The sequence below is a fragment of the Cervus elaphus genome, chromosome 9 (assembly GCF_910594005.1).
Source record: "Cervus elaphus chromosome 9, mCerEla1.1, whole genome shotgun sequence".
In the NCBI taxonomy this organism is placed as follows: Eukaryota; Metazoa; Chordata; class Mammalia; order Artiodactyla; family Cervidae; genus Cervus; species Cervus elaphus.
This window is the reverse complement of record NC_057823.1, coordinates 6,885,341-6,902,656: the sequence shown is the minus strand read 5'-3', so window position 1 is coordinate 6,902,656 and position 17,316 is coordinate 6,885,341. Positions and strand designations below refer to the sequence as shown.

Sequence of the window (17,316 nt, the reverse complement as noted above, 5' to 3'; positions counted from 1 at the left end):
TAAAATCAGCAGCAAAACGAGAACCTCGGTAATGAATCCAGTCTAGGTTTTGTCTTTATTCCAGTGTGATTGTAGGATGTTTTTTTTTCTGTGGATGGCAAGGTTCTGTATGTGCCTTCAGCCTTGGGGATGGGCACCGGGTGGAGGGAGCCAGTGCCTTTACAGGGCGGGGTAAGGGTGAGTTGGTGGTTAGGAGATCTTTGGTGGCCTAGGAAGTCCACATCCCCATGATCTACCAGCCCAGACTGCCCCCTTCTCGCACGGTCACCTGCTTGCAGCTGAGCACCTTTTGGTCCCTCTGCCCTCCCTGCTGACCACACATAATCCAGGGCTCTTGGTACACCTGAAGTAGATGCAGGGACCAGGCCAGCAGGGGACCCCAGGATGCTGACCACCAAAAGGACAGTGCCCCTCAGTGTGACTGCAGACGGCCTTGCTGGAACTCCCAAGATTTACTGCATTTTCACACATCACTTTCTGTTGTGACACAACAGCAAGTTTCCTTTTAGTATAAGACACTTGCCACTTAAAATAAGTTTATTTAAGTACAAAGAGGGAGTCAATACAAAGAAAAATAGCAGTAGCCATACTGGGCCACAACTAAGCCTCTTCAGTATTCTGGCCTGGAGAATTCCATGGACAGAGGAGCCCGGCGGGCTACAGTCCATGGGGTCACAGAGTCGGACATGACTGAGGGACCTGCAAGCCTCTCTGGGAGCCTGGGGTAACCCCCACAGGCCAGTCCTTCAGACCCCTGGGCCTCAGTCGCTGTCATGCCTGCGCTTCTTGCAGCAAGTTGAGGAGTCAGAGTCACGCCTAGGGAGACCGCGAGACGCCTGGGGTGAGGGGCTCTGCCTGCCAAGCACGCCCTCATCTCCACCCCCAGGCAGCTGCACCTACTGGACAGGGGCAGGGGGCAGTGAGGAGTCCAGCCTTCTCCCACGCTCCTTTTCTTTCTTCCTCTTCTCTTTCTTGTGCCTCTTCTTTTTCTTCTCTTTCCTGCTCTTCCTGTGGCTTTCAGGACTACAAGGGGGAGTGCGTGAGTGCTATAAGCCCTTAGGACTTTGGGGGTCTAGACCACAGTAGCTGCTGACCATGTGTAGCCATTTCAACCTCAAGTCACTAAGAATAACTCAGTACCACGTGTGGCCAGCGCCGCAGACACATTAGGACTATGGCAAAAGGTCTGCAGGGCAACACCTACCTGACAATCTCATAGCTGCTTCCAGCCCTCCCACTGGGATGCCCCTGCACTCTTGGGGCCAAGTGCTGACACTCTAGCGCCCCTGACCCTGCTGTGGGTTGGTGGGCCGTCATGAGCCTTCCCTGGGGCTCACTGCACCCCAAAGCTCCTCAGAAGAAAAAGGGGGCTGGAGCTGGCAGCCTGACTGGAGAAGCAGCCAACATGCTGAGAGAAAGGAGTTCCGTGCCCTGGGGGCCCTTACCCCGGCTCCACCTTCTCCTCTGACCGAGGCTTCTTCTTGGCCAAAGCCAAGGAGGTCCCTGGCCGACTGCTCTCCACGCGGTGGTGCTGCCGAGAAATGCCACTCTGGGGGCGTGCAGGGTGCCCCGGCATACCGACAGGGGAGAACCAGCCAGAAGCTGGGAGGGCCTCCCCAAGGGCCTGCCTCGTGGCCCTCAACTGGAAGAGGCGCTCAGACCGATTCCCACCCCACCATGAGATCCAGCATATTTGGGAGTAATTACCGTGAATACCGAAAGCCCCAGCTTAGCGGCCTCTTTGTCTTCCCGGGACAGCGCCACTCGCCCTACAGAGCCACTGCGGGGACGTGGGTAAAATACTCTTTATGGTGAAACACCCCCACGACGAGGACCGCCCCCCATCCCCAGGCCTCCCTAGAGAAGTGGTTGGCCTAGATGACCCGCACTGGTTTCCACCTAGGCAGCTGACGGTGCCAAGCCCCAAAAAGCCGCACCCTCGCGATTTCTGGGGCTCCCGAGGACCCCCCCCCCCCCCCCGGCCCCGCACCTGGAGCTCCCTAGACCCAGAAGCCGGTCCACTCCCTTCTCCGGGTCACCACCTTCCCGCTTACAAACTTCGACAAAGTCCTGTGGAGGGGAGTGCAGTGCTCGCTGGAGAGCAGGGATCAGCCCCCTCACCAACCCAGCCCCACCCTCCAAAAGAGCCCATCTCACCTCCTTGCTCAGGCCGGTGGGCTGCTTCTTTACGTTCTTGTAGCCTCTGCGGGGGCCGCGCGTGAGCTTCAGGGAGCGGCGAGCCTCGCCTCGCCTCTTCCCCCAGCCCCGCCGCGCTCCCATCCACCCCCGCCGCGCACCCACCCAGAAGTAACACCCCCACCCCACCGCCGCCGCCTCCCCACTCAAGCTCTCGAGGCACACTCACAGAGCTGCCATGAGCGCCTCCTGTTCCGCCTGCCTCACAGCCGCCAATTCCTGCTCCCGGCTCAGTCCAGCGCTGTTCGCCCGGCCCTTAGCGTACCAAGTGAGGTCACGGCCCTTCTGCCAGCGGCCCACTGGGGCCATCAGCGAGTTGCCTGCGGGAACAGAGCGCCAAGCCCTCTGCACGGCCCGCGGGTCGGCGAACCCACAGCCCGCGAGCTCCGGGTCCCTGCGCCCCACTCACCCAGGTAGTTCTCCCTCTGCTTGTCTGTCTTCACATCCTCCCAGCTGAACTGGTCCTGCCCGCCGCGCACGCCGCCCCGGCTGGAGCCGAACATTGTGGTAACGTGCAGGACCTCTCCCCGGGATTCCCGGTACCAAGGCCCTACAGGTCCCAGCTCCCACTCCCACGTCGCACACGGTGACGTCACGTCCGCGCCAACCCCACGCGCTTGCGCACTGTCCCCCTCCCCCGCCCCAAGCATCCTAGCCAGAGCGCCTGCGCAATAACGCGACCTGGCATCTGCACTTGCGAAACGTGCGGCTGTACCTGAGCATCGCGCTGCCAAGACCGACAATTTTATAAATCATATTATGTGGGTGACGCCGCAGAGCTACAGTTCCCATTGCCTGCCGTGTTCCCGGGGCTGTGCTGGAGGAGGGGTAGGCACCAGAGAGATAACGACTGAAGGTTTCCAACTATAGCCGATGGAGGTTTCTATCAGGTAGCCGGCTGCCTGGGAGACAGGAGAGCGGCCAAGGTCAGGTCGTGCCTGCAACGCTCAGCCTCCGCCCTCGGGGGGACCAGCTGTGTCTAGTTTCCGAGGAAGCAGGCAAGCACACCTCGTTGGGTTCACTCCCCAGACAGAGCAGAGAATGCCTCAGTCACCCCCAAGGTGTTGGCAGTCACTGCTGATGGGTCAGTATCCGAACTAAAGTGAGCTAGTTGTTGGGCAAGTGCGTTCTGTTTATCATCACAGCAGACCAGATTAGACTCAATGACAACAATTCTAGTGGGTGGAGGGATGCCACTCCACTAGCCAACCCCTGAATTGAGATGGTAGGGGTTTCTGAGGGATTTACAACAAAGTGTCAAGAGTGTTATTTGAATGTCCTTTTTGTATTGATTTCACAAGAGACAGCGTCCTCAACTCATGATTTAAAGACACGTGCCCCTCCCTGCTTCACAGCGTTCCCTAGGACACAGCAGCTTCCAGGCACCATCACTTTTTGGTCCAGAACTGCTTGTACCGCTCCACATCAAAGTCGTCACCGAGCTCTGGCTCCTCCTCCTTCTCTCTGAGCTGGCCCTCTTGTTTTCGCAATCGTGCACGCCTCTCCTCTGGGGACAAGGAGTCCAGGTCCACAGGCATCTGTGGGGAGAACGGGGTGTGTACATGGCTCAGGTGGAGGGTACCAGGATGTTCTCCAGGGTCTCCACTTCACCTTGTTATCATCTACCATGTAGTTTAGGTTTTATGTGTTCTATGGGTTTTCTCTCCCTTCAAAACTTTCATTTTTTTTTTTTTTTTTCAACTTTCTCTGCTTGTTTTCCCAAGACTTGCCATTTTTTTCAACCATACAGCTCACTGCTTTCTTACCTTGGTCTGTGGAGTGCACTGCAGGTCACTTCCTGCCCTCTCCTCAACCAAAAATTCTGACCTAATTCACTCCCCTCCTAGTCCAGCGATGGTGGGTTCTAAGCCCATGAGCTCCTGGAGGAGTAGTTTCTACAGGCGAGGTCCCCCAGGACCTGATCCTAGGGAGTGTCGGGGAAGGAAGCTTACTGTGAGCATCCGGCGAGGTTCCGGATAGCGGATGTGGATGGTGGAACCATCCTGCTTGACCAGGAGAACAGGGTAGAGGCGTGCGTAGGTCTGCCGGTGCAATCGAGTGAGCGAGGCTCTGTTGCAATCAGCCCGCCAAGAGGACATATACAGGTGGCGGCAGCTCTCAGGGGCAGCTCTTGTCATCCCATGCTGCCAGAGCAGGCTGCAGACACACACGTTGGTCAGTGGCTGGTGCCAGGACCAGAGTGGCCACGCAGCCCAGCTCCTAAGGGGGCACACAGCAACATGCACCAGGGCAGGATGTGGTCAGAGCAGCTCCACTCCACATCCAGAAACCTGGTGGGTCTCTAGTGAGGCCTGACCCCATGGCTAGGGTGCTAGACTATAGCACTGAATGGGAAACTGACGTCCAGGGGACTGCAAACCTGGTGTTGTGAACTGGCCATTTGAGTCCACCCCGTCCCCAATCACACGTTGAAGCCCTAACCCCAGTGAGATGGTGTCAGGAGGTGGGACCTCTGGATGGTGATTAGGGTTAGATGATGGTGGGGTCCCCACAGTATGATTGGTGCCCTTATAAGAAGAGACCAGAGAGCTAACTCTCTGCACCAGACGAGGACACCACCAAAGGCAGCCATCTCTGAACCAGGAACCTGGTTCATCAGAATCCTGCTGGCACCCTAATCTCAGACTTCCAGTTTTCAATAAGCTGCCTGGTCTGTGATGTTCTGCTAGATCAGCCCAAGCCGACTGAGACATCTGGTCCACTTGGCTTCTGAGTGTGATGGGCACACAGCAGAGCGCATGCTCTAAGGTGACAGAATAGGGCCTGTTCATGCCCCACTCAACCCAGCTACGTGAGGCAACATTTCTCTCATCCACTCAGGACCTGGATTTCCCCATCCTAACCTTGCCCTGTGACACCGCCCCCCACACACAGAGTCCCTTCCAGCCTGCTTTCATACAAACTTGAATTCCAAACCGCAGACTGTGCCTCAGTCCATCTGTTTCCTGATATTCACATCAATTCAGTAGCTCCCACCAGACTTTCAGGACTTCTCTCTCCACAAAGCAGCCACAGGCCATGCACAGCCAGAGAATGGCAGCCTCTGCTTTGGTTGTGGTTCCTGCCACCCCGCTGCAATTTCCAGCTGACACCTCAGACTGATAGCCCATTTCTTCCACTAGTCTGATGGCCTCGGGTGAGAGAACTGCATCTTACTTGCTATGAAGCCCCAGACTCTCCCTAGCTGAGGGTTCAGTAAATTTTGGCAAAATCCTCCAGAAGTGCAAGACTGGAGAAAGAAGTGGGTGAACTCCAACACCAGAGGAACCCACAGTGAGTTGGGCAGGGCCTGTACCTAAGCAATACCATGGAGCTCAGGGCACAGCCACTCCAGACAATCTGGGGTTGGTGATTTAGGAGGCTCCTGGAAGGGGCTGGAACAAACCCTTGAGGGGAAGGAGTGAATGCTTTCCCACCAGGACAGTAGCTGCAGTTTCAACATGAACCTTTTCCAGCACAAGGGCCCTCCTGGAAATTTTGCAACCAAGTCCCTTCCCCATCTTCATACTAACCCACAGCTCAAGTGCTACATCCCTCTTCCTAGGTTCCACAGAAACAATTTAAAACCTGCATTCATTCTCTCCTCCATCAGCACTCACTTGGGGAGATCAGGGGAAGAGAGGAAAATGCAGATGGGGAGGCAGTTCTGGTGGGAAGAGCAGGAAGGCCATGGTCTTCTCCAGGGGTGGCCTGCAGGCTCTGAATAGGACAGTGGCCACCACCACATCTGTTTGGTGCCAGGTACTCGCAAGTCACTTCCATTCCTCCTTCAACACGGTTAAGGTGTCCATACATATGTAGTGGTGGTGATTTAGTCGCTAAGTCATGTCCAACTCTTGCCACCCCAGGAACTATAGCGGTCAGACTCCTCTGTCCATGGGATTTCCCAGGCAAGAATACTGGAGTGGGTTGCCATTTCCTTCTCCAAGGAATCTTCCTGACCCAGCAATCAAACCTGGGTCTCCTGCACTGCAGGCAGATTCTTTACTGACTGAGCCACCAGGGAAACCCCCACAAATATGTACTTGTATGTACTTCTCCAGATAAAACACGCTGGCTCTGGAGACTTTACTAAGGCTGCAAAGCCTAAGGCTGTTGAGTCGGGATTCTTCCGGTGGCCCCATTATAGGAGTCCCAAAGGGCCTGGAAGTCCATGCTTACCGAAGCAGGCTGCCCTGGGCCGCCATTCCTCCTGAGAGACCCTGCTGCACGTAAAGGCCTAGGGTCATTCACTGGTCCAGTGTGCAACTGCTAGGCAAGGAAATAAAAGATCTTTTTAAAAGACAGGATTTCCCACCTAATCGGTTCTCAACAAATCCCAGGCAGGAACAAAGCCATCTCAGACAGACTTTAGCAGGTCAGTGCAAGTGTTGCCCAAACAATCTATGAGGCTTTCAGCCCTCACCTGGCATTAGAATTATCTGTGGAACGTCTCTGATCTGCAGATGCCTCAGTTCTACTCCCGAAAACTTTGACTCAATAAAACTGTCTGCAGCAGGGCCTGGGCCCATTCTGGTGGGTTACTGAGTCAGACAAGTCACTCTGAGGATGGAATGCAACGTAAACGGTGACAACTAGCTCATACCTGTTTTCCAAGGTCATTTCATTCTCACAAAATCCAGCGAGGTGAGGATTACCAAAGAGCAGCCGCAGCTTACTAAGCCCTGACTCCCAGGGAAACTGAGGTTTCCGAGGTGATAAACCAGTTGCTTCAAATATCGTATACCTGATGTCTCAAACACTAAGACCTCAGGAAAAGAGCCCTCCCTGTCGAGATAAACAGGTTTGCCTTGCTATATTCCCTGCAGGCCTCCTTCCGCCTTAGGAGATGACTCAACAGGAAACCGCAAAGCTATAAACCTCCCAAGTGATACCCTCAAGGGCAGCTAGCGGCAGGGCCCGGACCCTCCCTTGAAGGAAGCCCTCCAAGCCCGTGCGACGCGGCGCCTTTCCGGCACCAACTTGCCACCCTCACCGGCTCCGGAGCGGCCTCGAGGACCAGCGGCTCGGCCGCCACAGGCCAACGGGTGCGGGGCTGGCCAGAGGTGAGTACACAGTCAAGGTAAACTCAGTTTTCACTCCTCGTGTGGCTTCGCCCCGACGTCATCCGCGGGCGCAGGGTCTCGCGGCGGTGACCTACAGCCTTCCAAGGCGCAGCGAGACCGTCGCCGCTCTGACTTACTTGCCCGCTGGCTCAGGCGGGTCTGGCGCGGCGGTGACGTACGCCTCTGAGCGGCGGAGAGAGGCCGGCGCGGCGCGGCGCGACGATATGACGTATGTCCGCCCGGGCGGCGGCGACTGCGGCCCTTCATGCTGCGGCGCCCGCTGGCCGGGCTGGCAGCGGCCGCCCTTGGCCGGGCCCCCTCGGACGGTGAGTGGCGGCCCTTCACAGCGGGACGGAGTTCTGGGCGCGCGCAGACCCCAGGAGGATCCAGGCCCGTGTGTCACGGTCTGAATCCGCGGCAGAGAGGCGGGGACCGCCGCTACTCGCGTGCGAGGCGCCACCGGAGCCCGTGCTGAGCGCGGGTGTCGTGGGCCTCCTTCAGGGACTCGTGGGGTTGTGCTCGTGAATTCTGTCATTTCGCCAGCCACCGAAACTGCCCTCGGCGTCCCTCAGTGGTTCCCAGAGCTCTGTTTCAGCATGAGTAGAGCGGGGGGAGACAAGAACAAGGTAGTCTTTTCATGGAGTTAAATTCAGGGAGGCTTCCCTTCACTTTGAAGTTTTACCCAGTGTGTCTCTGTGTTAGAATTGCCTTTGGTAGTTATTATTTTTACTTGGACAATTTAAAAACTGGTTCCCCTGTATCAGTCCTCAAAATATAAGAGGAAATCATTCTGATATTGGAAGCTCCTAACAGTTTGTAAAACCCCTGCAATCTGAGAACTTCATGCTGGACGCCTTGTGGACCCTGCAGGATGCGGAGGGGCAAAGAGGGAAAGCCGCTTGACACCCTTCTCCAAGGTGGGCCACAGAGCAGAGCGAAAAACCCTGGGAGATCAGGGTTTTGAAGGCCCTTAGGTTGCCCCAGGTATGGCAGAGTCACCAAAGTCCCGATTAGCTCACCTGGCCTGTAGAAATATGTAGTCTACGCCGCACTTAAGGGAAACCCCTCCCGGTAGTCCACCTCTGGCGCTATGTTTGGTTCCCACCGCAGATTGCAAACCCAGGGCTGGGTCCTAGTGGGCACAGCTGACTGCTCCAAGGACTCCCAGACAGGAGGGCCCCTGGGACTGCCGCAGTTTCTTGGCCAGCCCCCCAACCTAGCACTGTTGGACATTGCAGATTTGGGCACTTCTGCACGGGAGCAGGTTGTTGGTGGCAGGCCTTCCTGACGTGACATGGGGATGGTAGTTGGGGTTCAGCGTCCCTGGGGACAAGACATGGCAAGTCTCGGTTGCTGGAGCTGCTCATCTGCTTTTTTTAGACATTCTTTTGGAAGCAGTGAAGGGGACTAAGCCTCCTTTACCCAGGTGCTCGTTTGAGGAGGAGCAGTGAGGTATGCCACCTCGCTTGTTTTGACTGCCTTTCATAGGGGTGGGTGGAGAAGGCAATGGCAACCCACTCCAGTACTCTTGCCTGGACAATCTCAAAGACGGAGGAGTCTGGTAGGCTGCAGTCCATGGGGTCGCTAAGAGTTGGACACGACTGAGTGACTTCACTTTCATGCATTGGAGAAGGAAATGGCAACCCACTCCAGTGCTCTTGCCTGGAGAATCCCAGGGATGGGGGAGCCTGGTGGGCTGCCGTCTGTGGGGTCGCACAGAGTTGGACACGACTGAAGCGACTTAGCAGCAGCAGCATGGGGTGGGGTATGGTTGGCCAGTGTGAGGCAGGGCCAAGCAGGACGGGAGGAGGAAGCCAGGATGCGCTTTTCACGGCTGTCCCTCACGCATGCCCCTTGGTGGCGTGCCTGCCCAAATGTGGGCTTTTCTGTCATTCACCTCCCAGACCATGACTTGTGAAGTGTATGAGTCGCTCAGTCATGTGCAACTCTTTGTGACCCCACGGACTGTAGTTCAACAGGCTCCTCTGTCCGTAGAATTCTTCGGGCAAGAATACTGGAGTGGGTTGCCATTTCCTCCTCCAGGGGATCTTCCCCACCCAGGGATCGAACTTGGGTCTCCTGCATTGCAGGCAGATTGGTAATTGTCTGAGCCACCAGGGAAGCCCATATGCCTTGTGAGTGACCCAGGAAAACCGTTGGCACTGAGAGGAATATGGGGTGGGTGTGGCCTCCGGTCTGATCATTAACAAGTTGAATTTCCCGCCACGTGAGCTCTCACTCTGTTCTCTTCTTGTAAGGATTCACACACTTGCCTGCACACACCAGGCCAGCTTGTAATCTGAGCTGGTGCCACACCTGTGACAGGTGTAGTTTGCCTGGGCTTTCCTTTAGAGTCTGAGAACACGTTGACCCGACCTTAGTCTGGAACTGGGAAGATCAGAAGTTTCTTTGAGTAGTAAGTAGATTCTGGGAGTTCTGAAATTGTACAGTTTTCTTCAGCCATACCCAGATTTTTTTTTAAAGGTCTGAACTGTTAATTTCTATCGTTTGCATCGCATTTAGCATAACTCAAGAAACATGTTCAGAGAATTTGAGGAAGAACAGGAAGGAAGGTATTACAGTGTGGTTGGGGTGGAAGGAGATGACCCCAGTCCTCAAGGGGAAAAGGGAAGGCGCAGAGGGTGAGCTGCTGGGGCCCTGGTGTGCAGGTGGGCTCTGACCCCCGGCCGGAGCTGTGCACCAACCTCTTTCCCTCCTGGGACCTCCTCTGACCCTAGGTGTGCCCAGCCCAGTGCTCTAGGCCCCTCTCTGATCCTGTGTGTGCTGGGCCTGGATTCTCCCTGGTCCCTGGCTGGTCCTTTCTTCCCCCTCTGTGAGAGTGAACCTGCTCCACCCAGAAGGGGTCGGGCTGCTTCCGGCTCCATGGTTTGTATGTCCTGGACCCCTTTCCTCTCATGCTCCCTCTGCCTTCCCTTAGGGCTAGAACTGAGGCTCTCACAGGAGACTGACTCTCGGTTCTTCTCGCTGATGGAGAGAGACCCAGACGCCGCTGTGTTGCCTGTGTAGTGCCGTGATGGGCCCACGTCCTCCCCACTGTGCGCTTCTTGCCACAGTGCGGCTGCTTCTTCCCTGAGAGAGCCAGGCTTCCTCCATGCAAGGCGTGGTCCCACCCTACTGTAAGAGGAAGTAAGAAGGAAACCTCCTCTTCCCTGAGAGGGCCAGGCTTCGTCCATGCAAGGCGTGATCCCACCCTACTGTAAGAGGAAGTAAGAAGGAAACCTCCTCTTCCCTGAGAGGGCCAGGCTTCCTCCATGCAAGGTGTGGTCCCACCCTACTGTAAGAGGAAGTAAGAAGGAAACCTCTTCCCTGAGAGGGCCAGGCTTCCTCCATGCAAGGCGTGGTCCCACCCTACTGTAAGAGGAAGTAAGAAGGAAACCTTTTCCCTGAGAGGGCCAGGCTTCCTCCATGCAAGGCATGGTCCCACCCTTCCGAGAGAAGTAAGAAGGAAACCAAGAGAAGTAAGAAGGAAACCGCTGGCTCTCCCACTGCAAATCAGGTTCTTGAAGGTTAACTGGTTTCTGAAGGTCACTGGGCCAGGACATATCCCACACATGGAGTGCCTGAGGCGAAGGCCAGAGTAGTTCTGTCCCACACAGCCTGTTTGGGGGGTGGGGCGTGATAGCCATCCTAACCCAGATCAGCACAGGTCTAGTGTTTTACAAGAGTGCTAGTGGGGTCTGACTGTCCCTTCTCTGTGTCCCCAGAGGGTTGTACCTTGTCTTAGGTTCTCAGGAGAGAGGTGGTGGCCATGCCCAGCCCTTGGGACAGGACAGGAAATCAGGTGGAAGCAGAAGGGAGGGCAGGGAATGCTTCTCAAGGCAGACCTCCCAGGGTTGCCTGAGGAGCTCCTTGTGAAGGGTTCTAACAGCATTCCAGAACACACAGGCTTGTACCAGCAATTCTTACAGAAATTGCATCCCTCATCCTTATTGGTGTCCTTGTGAAAATTTCCAGTATCTTGCCAGGAAGCTGGAGTTTGCAGTTGTGAAACAGTCGAGGAGTAGAGGCTACAGAACGTCCCTAACTGCCATCGGTTCTGCCAGGAGATGGGGCCAGAATCAGTCTCGGGGTCTGGCGCCCTTGGTCACTGGGACTGAGAGGCCTGAGCTCGGCCCCACGCTGAGCTTGCTCCTGTCACCACGGTCACTGGGCGGGGCCCAGCGCTCAGCGGCCCCCGGGTCCTTCTGCAGGGCTCGGCCACTCCGGTGGTCTGTGTGGTTCGAACCTCTGTGGTGAAAGGAGACAGCCTCAGGGAGGGACCTCACAAGAGGAAAGACTGCATGGATGCACACATGAGCTTGGCCGGCTAGATCCCACTCCCCTCGAGGCGTGGTGCTCGGTGGGTTCCCTCTCCCCTGGTCACCAGTAGTGTTCCTTTGAAGAAGAACAGCAGGGGTGACAGCTCTGAAGAGGCCTGGGGCCTGGGCTTTGGGGCGGGGGGAACTCGGGAGGATACCCTCTGAGGGGTAGGCGGCAGGGTGCAGTGATGACCCACGCAGGCAGTGAGTGCTGCAGCCGCCAGCCAGTCCCCTGTGTGTGCATATGTGCCTGCTGCTCACTGCCCGTGGTGGTTGGGCTGGGGGGTGTGAGGTCTCAGCGGGATGCAGGGGCTGTGTGCTTGCCCCCAGAGTTCCCACATGGGGTATAAAGCCAGATGGAAACCAGTGTTTCAAGGTGAGACGATGAGTAAGACTTGTGCACGACATGACCCATGAGGGTTTTAGGCGCTGGGACTTCCGTGTGCAGTAATTGGTCCTGACTGAAGACATGTCTTCCCTGTGTCGTTTTCCAGTGTTCAGATGTTAGAGCTTATGACCACAACGTGTAGCCGTGGCTGCGTGCATAGGAAGCAGAGCTGCCAGGGGAGTGTGTGAGGGGACCTGTGTGCCAGGCTGCAAGCACAGAGCAGTAAGGCACAGCCTCTGGGTGTTGCTGGCAGGCTTGTAGTTGCAGGCTATGGGATGTGAGGGTGGGGTACCTGCCCAGATTGGGCGTGTGGAAAGGAGCAGTGTTCCTGAGGGGAATCTTCAGAGGCAGGTGAGTTGGTGAGATGGGTCCTCCCCTCCCTGGAGGTGGATGCCCCAAGTTGGGTCCGGAAGGTGCCATCTGCATCCTCTGAGTGGAGAGTTTGTTGCTGCAAGCAAGGCCCAGGGAGGCTTCCTGGTCCATCTCTTGTGAGAACTGGCACGTGTCCACTTTGGTGGTACCCCTGCCCTGGAGAAACTCACATTCCTGTGGCGCCAGCCTGCTGCTGGGGCCTGGGAGGACCAAGGATGCTGAACGGCCACAGCTGCCCCTGCTTGCGAGGTTGGCAGGGACATGTGTGCAGTGGTGGCTCGGCGCAATCCAGAGGCCAGGCAGTGGGTGACAGACCCCAGCCTCCGTACTCCCTTTCCAGGGCCCCTCTAGAAGCAGCAGCCTTGCTCGGGGACCTAGTGACCCCCAGTATCTCCTCTGCCCTCCGACATCCCTCCCCATAACTCGCCCAGCACCCTGGTCACTCAGCATCTAGAAAGTCAGGACAGACCCAGGGGGGTGGGCTGGGCTGCCCACGGGATGTTCGTTCTGCAAAGGAAGGGATTTATGAAGGGCAGTGTGAGGCAGAAGTGAGACCTTCCCTTGCACCAGTCCTTAGGGTAGCAAGGGGACTGTGCTCTCCTGGGCAGGCAACAGCAGTGGGCTTGAAGTCAGACACACAAATGTGTAGGCATTTGTATGGTGGCGCTGTGTCTGGGTGGGAAAATCAGGACCCCAGAAAGGAGTTGTGAGTCAGTGGGACTTGCTGTTTTAAAACAGTGCACTATTGGGCTTCCCTGGTGGCTCAGATGGTAAAGAGTCTGCCTGCAGTGCGGGAGATACGGGTTCAACCCCGGGTCAGGAAGATCCCCTGGAGAAGGAGATGGCAACCCACTCCAGTGTTCTTGCCTGGAAAAGCCCGTGGATGGAGGAGCCTGGTGGGCTGCGGTCCACGGGGTCGCAGAGTCGAGCATGACCGAGCAGCTTCACCTTCACTGTTCTGATGGGAAACGTGGACGAGACGAAGGAGCTGAGAGCTGGTCACTTAGAAATGGCAGCGCACTGATGAGCTCCTCTGGATGCGTCTCTTCTGTCTCTTCAGCGGGTGGTCATGTCTGATTCCTAAGTCCTTCTTTAGGGTGTTTGCGTGCAGCCTGATGGTCCCAGAATAGCTACGCTTTAGCCAGATTACTCAAGTTGGCCTACATTGCAGATTAGGAAAGCAGTGCCCACCAGGGGCCCTGCTGGAGAGCTGCCCACGCAGCCTGTTCCTCCTGGCCACCACTGCTTCTTGGGGACCTCCACACAGAGAGCACTGCAGGGGCAGGCCAGCCCATCACACGCCCTTCTGGGCTCTGCCTCCCTCTGGGGCAGTGCGTAGCCTCCCAGCCCTTTAGCTTAGCGCCAGCCTTGATTCCTGTCTTCTGATCTCCCAGTGTACCTAGCCTTCCTTGGCCCGTCTCGTCACGTGGCTGGGGAGGCAGATGCACTTCTCGGGTGAGGAGCAGCGTTCCCCTCTGCTGAGCAGGTGGTGCTGGCTTCTCTGGGAGGGATTTAGTGCTCAGACAGTGGGGAGCAGGCAAGGATTACCATTCTCTCAGCTCATCCAGTGCAGCCCCAAGCTGAGCACAGAGGCTGCTCAGAAGGTAGGTCCTATATGAGGGGTGCAGGGTGGTCCAGTGGGCATAGAGCAGGCTAAGCTGATGCCTCCAGACCTTTTCCACTCTCCCTGCCCTCGGTGTTCTCACCTGTGAGGGTGATGCCCTGCTCTCCTGCTGGCTTCCTGAGACCCAGGTGTCACAGAGGGGAGTCAGGGACCCTGGGATTAGCCCCTCGCTTTTCAATGGAAGTTCCCAGAGCAGACCTTGGGTTCCACTGACCTTGACCAAGGACACCTCCGAGGTGTGGTGCCAGGAGACACAGGAATTGGGACCTGGATGTGCCCCTCCCAGGAGCCAAAGTCCAGGCTCCTTGAGAGGTAGGCTAGTAGTGGGCAGCTGGGGAGGCCACACATCTGCGGTTGGTGCATGTGTTACCACCCAGAGGGAAGCACAGGCAGGGTTTAAGCATGGCTCTGAGTGACTGCACCCCGGCTCTGCCTCCTTGCTGGGGAGAGTTCACTTGGGCACTGCAGCCACCGCCATATGCGGCAGCATACGCACCCCCATGCTGCAGGGAGCAAGGCCCTGCTGAGACTTGCATCTTCCCCCACCCCCCACAGGGATGTCAGGACCAAGGCCCGTTGTCCTGAGCGGACCCTCAGGGGCTGGGAAGAGCACCCTGCTGAAGAGACTCCTCCAGGAACATGGCAGCATCTTTGGCTTCAGCGTGTCCCGTGAGGCCCGGGGAGGTGGGGAGGGTCCTGAAGAAGCTGGGGGCAGAGACCCTTGCTAACGTGCCCTGAAGCGCCGCCCACACAGTGGGGCAGAAGCCCCGCACTGCCGACCCTAGCCTGTAGCCTCCCTTCCCACACCTCCGGATGGGCGGAGCCAGGCCATGGGGCAGGCCCTGGGGATGGGATGTGTGACGTTCCAGGTGTCCCAAGGCCATCACTGGTACTTATTCCTAGACACAACAAGGGACCCGAGGCCAGGAGAGGAGAACGGCAAAGGTGAGCTTGGCCAGCTGCCCCTGTGCTCTGGCACAAGACCCGAGCAGCCTGACACTTGTCAGAGTGATGCCTGAGGTCTGTCTCCCCGTCCGCACCTTCTCCTTGCAGATTACTACTTTGTGACCAGGGAGGTGATGCAGCGCGACATTGCTGCCGGAGACTTCATCGAGCACGCCGAGTTCTCAGGGAACTTGTATGGGACCAGGTGGGCCGTGCTCTGGGCCTTCCCTTCCTCTCATTCCCCCAGAGACCGAGAGTGCGTGACCCAGGCAGGGGGTGTCTGTAGGCCCTGGGGGTTCTCCCCTTGGGGTGAGGTTGGGGTGTTCCCTGCCGGCTGTCTGGGCACTTGAGGCCAAGGACTCAGCCCTCTAGAGGTCACGATGAAGCGTGAGTCAGAAATCTCCAGGCTGCCTGCTCTGGGCCCAGCCCCACTTGTGTCCCCCTGGCCAGGCTGCTGTGGGAACAGTGGGCCAGACAGGGAGCTGGTATGCAGTGAGGACTCAGGGGACCTGGGTCTTAGGGGTCTGCAGGTTTCATGTGGCCCATCGCCTCCAGTCAGTAGGGTGGCTTGAGAAGGGTCCCTGGCAAAACAGCAGCTGCCCCCCTCCCACCCTAACAACCAACCAGAGCAGGGTCTCTGCTGGCTCCTGCCATCTGACTCACAAGGCCCGGGAGCAGTGTCCTGACTCAGGCAGGCAGGCCCAGGCCTGCCTCTGTGCACAGCAGGTCCTCAAGCAGCCTGGCTGGGTGAAGCGGGCACCGCACGGGACCCATCGTCCTCTGCCCCGGGTGCAAATGGGCAGAGCGGTGGGCCCCTGAGCGGGGTCATTTGACCCCTGTTGAGACACACAGGACGCACTGAGGGGCAGTCCCCCCATGGGTGAGGAGTACATGGTCCTTGGTGACCCCCGGGTGGGGGCCAAGGCCTGCAGAGGGCAGCCAGGAGATGAGAAAGCCCAGGGGTGTGTCCTGCAGCGCAGTGGGGGCCAGAGCATCCCTCCCCACGCAGGGTCGTCACATGCAGGACATGGCAGGGGGTTTGCCATTGGCAGCCTGGGGACACAAGCCAGAAGATAAATGCGGAAGCTTCTGGAGGCGTGATGGCGTGGTGTAGGACCTGGGGTAGGTGCCAGGAGAGGGAGAGGCTCTGGGCCAGGGTCTGAAGGTGCTGCTCCTACCAGAGTGCCTTTCACACACACTCCCTACCATCACCCTCGGACCAGCAGAGGGCCCCCTTATGCAAGCGTTACTCGGGGAGCAGATGCCAGTTAGAGTAGGCCCTTGGCACCCCCAGACAGACCCAGAGCGGGGCACGGGGAATGAGGTCCCGCGGAGGCTCCTAGGACCCGGGGTGCCCACGGCTGAGCGGCTCCCCTCCCCTCATTCTGCAGCAAGGCCGCTGTGCGGGCCGTGCAGGCCATGAACCGCATCTGCGTGCTGGACGTGGACCTGCAGGGCGTGCGCAACATCAAGAAGACTGACCTGCGGCCCATCTACATCTTCGTGCAGCCGCCCTCACTGGATGTCCTGGTGGGGGCCGAGGGGGAGGGCGTGGGCGGGCAGCCCTGGGTGCTCGGACCTTCTGACCTCGTGCTCTGTCTCAGGAGCAGCGGCTGCGACAGCGGAACACGGAGACAGAGGAGAGCCTGGCCAAGCGTCTGGCGGCGGCCCGGGCCGACATGGAGAGCAGTGAGTGAGGGCGCCTGTCACTCTGTCTCCCCTAGACCCTCCCCACACCCCACAGGAGACCAGTGCCCCCCACCAAGGGGTAGAGGAGGGCTGGAGCTGTCACCCAGCCCCGTGGTCCCTGTGAAGGGTCCCCAGAACCCCCTCCGTTCCCAGAGATTCCGCTGACCCTGCCCCCACCCTCAGGCAAGGAGCCCGGCCTGTTTGACCTGATCATCGTCAACGACAGTCTGGACAAGGCCTACTGGGCCCTGAAGGAGGCGCTCTCCGAGGTGGGCTGGGGGTGGAGCTGGGGCCTCAGACATCTATGTGCCAAACGGGTAAAGCAGGCTGGGACAGGTGATATGGTGGCCCCAGGTCCTGGGCGAGATCTTCCTTTCCTCAGCCTGTCTTTCTCTCTGGCAGGAAATAAAGAAGGCACAAGCAACTGGTCAGTCCTGATGCCAGCTGTGTCCTCTCAGGTGGGGCCTAGGGCCTGGCGCCCACGCCAGTGGGCCAGAGTCTCCTGGCAGTGGCTCTGCTCACCTCAGCTGACACCCAGAGATTGGGGTGCTGCCCATCTTCCCTCACCCCCCACCGTGGTTGGAGGACCTTGTCTCTTACCCCCACTCCCCACATCCATTTCTAGGCTTCCTCCCCACCATGCCCTGTCAACCCCTTACCTGTGGAAGCCAGGCCAACATCCAAATAAAGAACTGCTGGGTTAGTGTCCTTGAGCCC

At 57.9% G+C, this 17,316-nt stretch overlaps 3 protein-coding genes across 12 annotated transcripts; 1 reads left to right on the top strand and 2 right to left on the bottom strand.

The window, feature by feature from the left end:
- Positions 1-519: 519 nt before the first annotated feature.
- On the bottom strand, positions 520-3,315 carry C9H1orf35 (chromosome 9 C1orf35 homolog). Its single transcript, XM_043910771.1, has 8 exons — positions 2,606-3,315; positions 2,366-2,516; positions 2,158-2,203; positions 1,991-2,070; positions 1,708-1,780; positions 1,446-1,531; positions 901-1,023; positions 520-816 (listed from the first exon to the last, which is right to left on the bottom strand). The coding sequence occupies exons 1-8, from the start codon at positions 2,844-2,846 to the stop codon at positions 762-764; spliced, it is 855 nt and encodes a 284-aa protein (XP_043766706.1). The 5' UTR covers positions 2,847-3,315; the 3' UTR covers positions 520-761.
- A 145-nt stretch (positions 3,316-3,460) lies between these two features.
- On the bottom strand, positions 3,461-7,419 carry MRPL55 (mitochondrial ribosomal protein L55). Of its 2 annotated transcripts, none has more exons than XM_043910775.1 (4): positions 7,193-7,419; positions 6,379-6,468; positions 4,149-4,353; positions 3,461-3,734 (listed from the first exon to the last, which is right to left on the bottom strand). In XM_043910775.1, the coding sequence occupies exons 2-4, from the start codon at positions 6,444-6,446 to the stop codon at positions 3,585-3,587; spliced, it is 423 nt and encodes a 140-aa protein (XP_043766710.1). In that variant the 5' UTR covers positions 6,447-6,468; positions 7,193-7,419; the 3' UTR covers positions 3,461-3,584. The 2 variants fall into 2 exon arrangements, with proteins under 2 accessions (XP_043766710.1, XP_043766711.1); XM_043910776.1 differs by having other exon boundaries at positions 6,379-6,465.
- On the top strand, positions 7,108-17,307 carry GUK1 (guanylate kinase 1). 9 transcript variants are annotated; one of them, XM_043910768.1, is made up of 8 exons: positions 7,437-7,588; positions 14,521-14,649; positions 14,869-14,910; positions 15,019-15,115; positions 16,302-16,440; positions 16,515-16,599; positions 16,783-16,868; positions 17,002-17,307. In XM_043910768.1, exons 1-8 carry the CDS (start codon positions 7,528-7,530, stop codon positions 17,035-17,037), a joined length of 675 nt encoding a protein of 224 aa, XP_043766703.1. In that variant the 5' UTR covers positions 7,437-7,527; the 3' UTR covers positions 17,038-17,307. The 9 variants fall into 9 exon arrangements, with proteins under 9 accessions (XP_043766698.1, XP_043766700.1, XP_043766703.1 ...); XM_043910770.1 differs by having other exon boundaries at positions 7,438-7,588; positions 14,521-14,634; XM_043910763.1 differs by lacking the exon at positions 7,437-7,588 and adding an exon at positions 7,108-7,262 and having other exon boundaries at positions 16,783-17,307.
- Positions 17,308-17,316: the final 9 nt, after the last annotated feature.

Bases quoted from the DNA above. Each gene is read 5' to 3' on its own strand.
- C9H1orf35 (XM_043910771.1), bottom strand. From the start codon at position 2,846: ATGCTTGGGGCGGGGGAGGGGGACAGTGCGCAAGCGCGTGGGGTTGGC. The intron at 2,071-2,157 runs GTGAGATGGGCT...TCCCCTCCACAG, and splicing joins CCACCGGCCTGAGCAAGGAG to GACTTTGTCGAAGTTTGTAA. The intron at 1,532-1,707 runs GTAATTACTCCC...ATTTCTCGGCAG, and splicing joins TGGGGCTTTCGGTATTCACG to CACCACCGCGTGGAGAGCAG.
- MRPL55 (XM_043910775.1), bottom strand. From the start codon at position 6,446: ATGACCCTAGGCCTTTACGTGCAGCAGGGTCTCTCAGGAGGAATGGCG. The intron at 4,354-6,378 runs GTAAGCATGGAC...GTGTGTCTGCAG, and splicing joins GCCCAGGGCAGCCTGCTTCG to CCTGCTCTGGCAGCATGGGA. The intron at 3,735-4,148 runs GTAAGCTTCCTT...TTCTCCCCACAG, and splicing joins AACCTCGCCGGATGCTCACA to ATGCCTGTGGACCTGGACTC.
- GUK1 (XM_043910761.1), top strand. From the start codon at position 7,528: ATGCTGCGGCGCCCGCTGGCCGGGCTGGCAGCGGCCGCCCTTGGCCGG. The intron at 14,911-15,018 runs GTGAGCTTGGCC...TTCTCCTTGCAG, and splicing joins AGGAGAGGAGAACGGCAAAG to ATTACTACTTTGTGACCAGG. The intron at 15,116-16,301 runs GTGGGCCGTGCT...CTCATTCTGCAG, and splicing joins GGGAACTTGTATGGGACCAG to CAAGGCCGCTGTGCGGGCCG.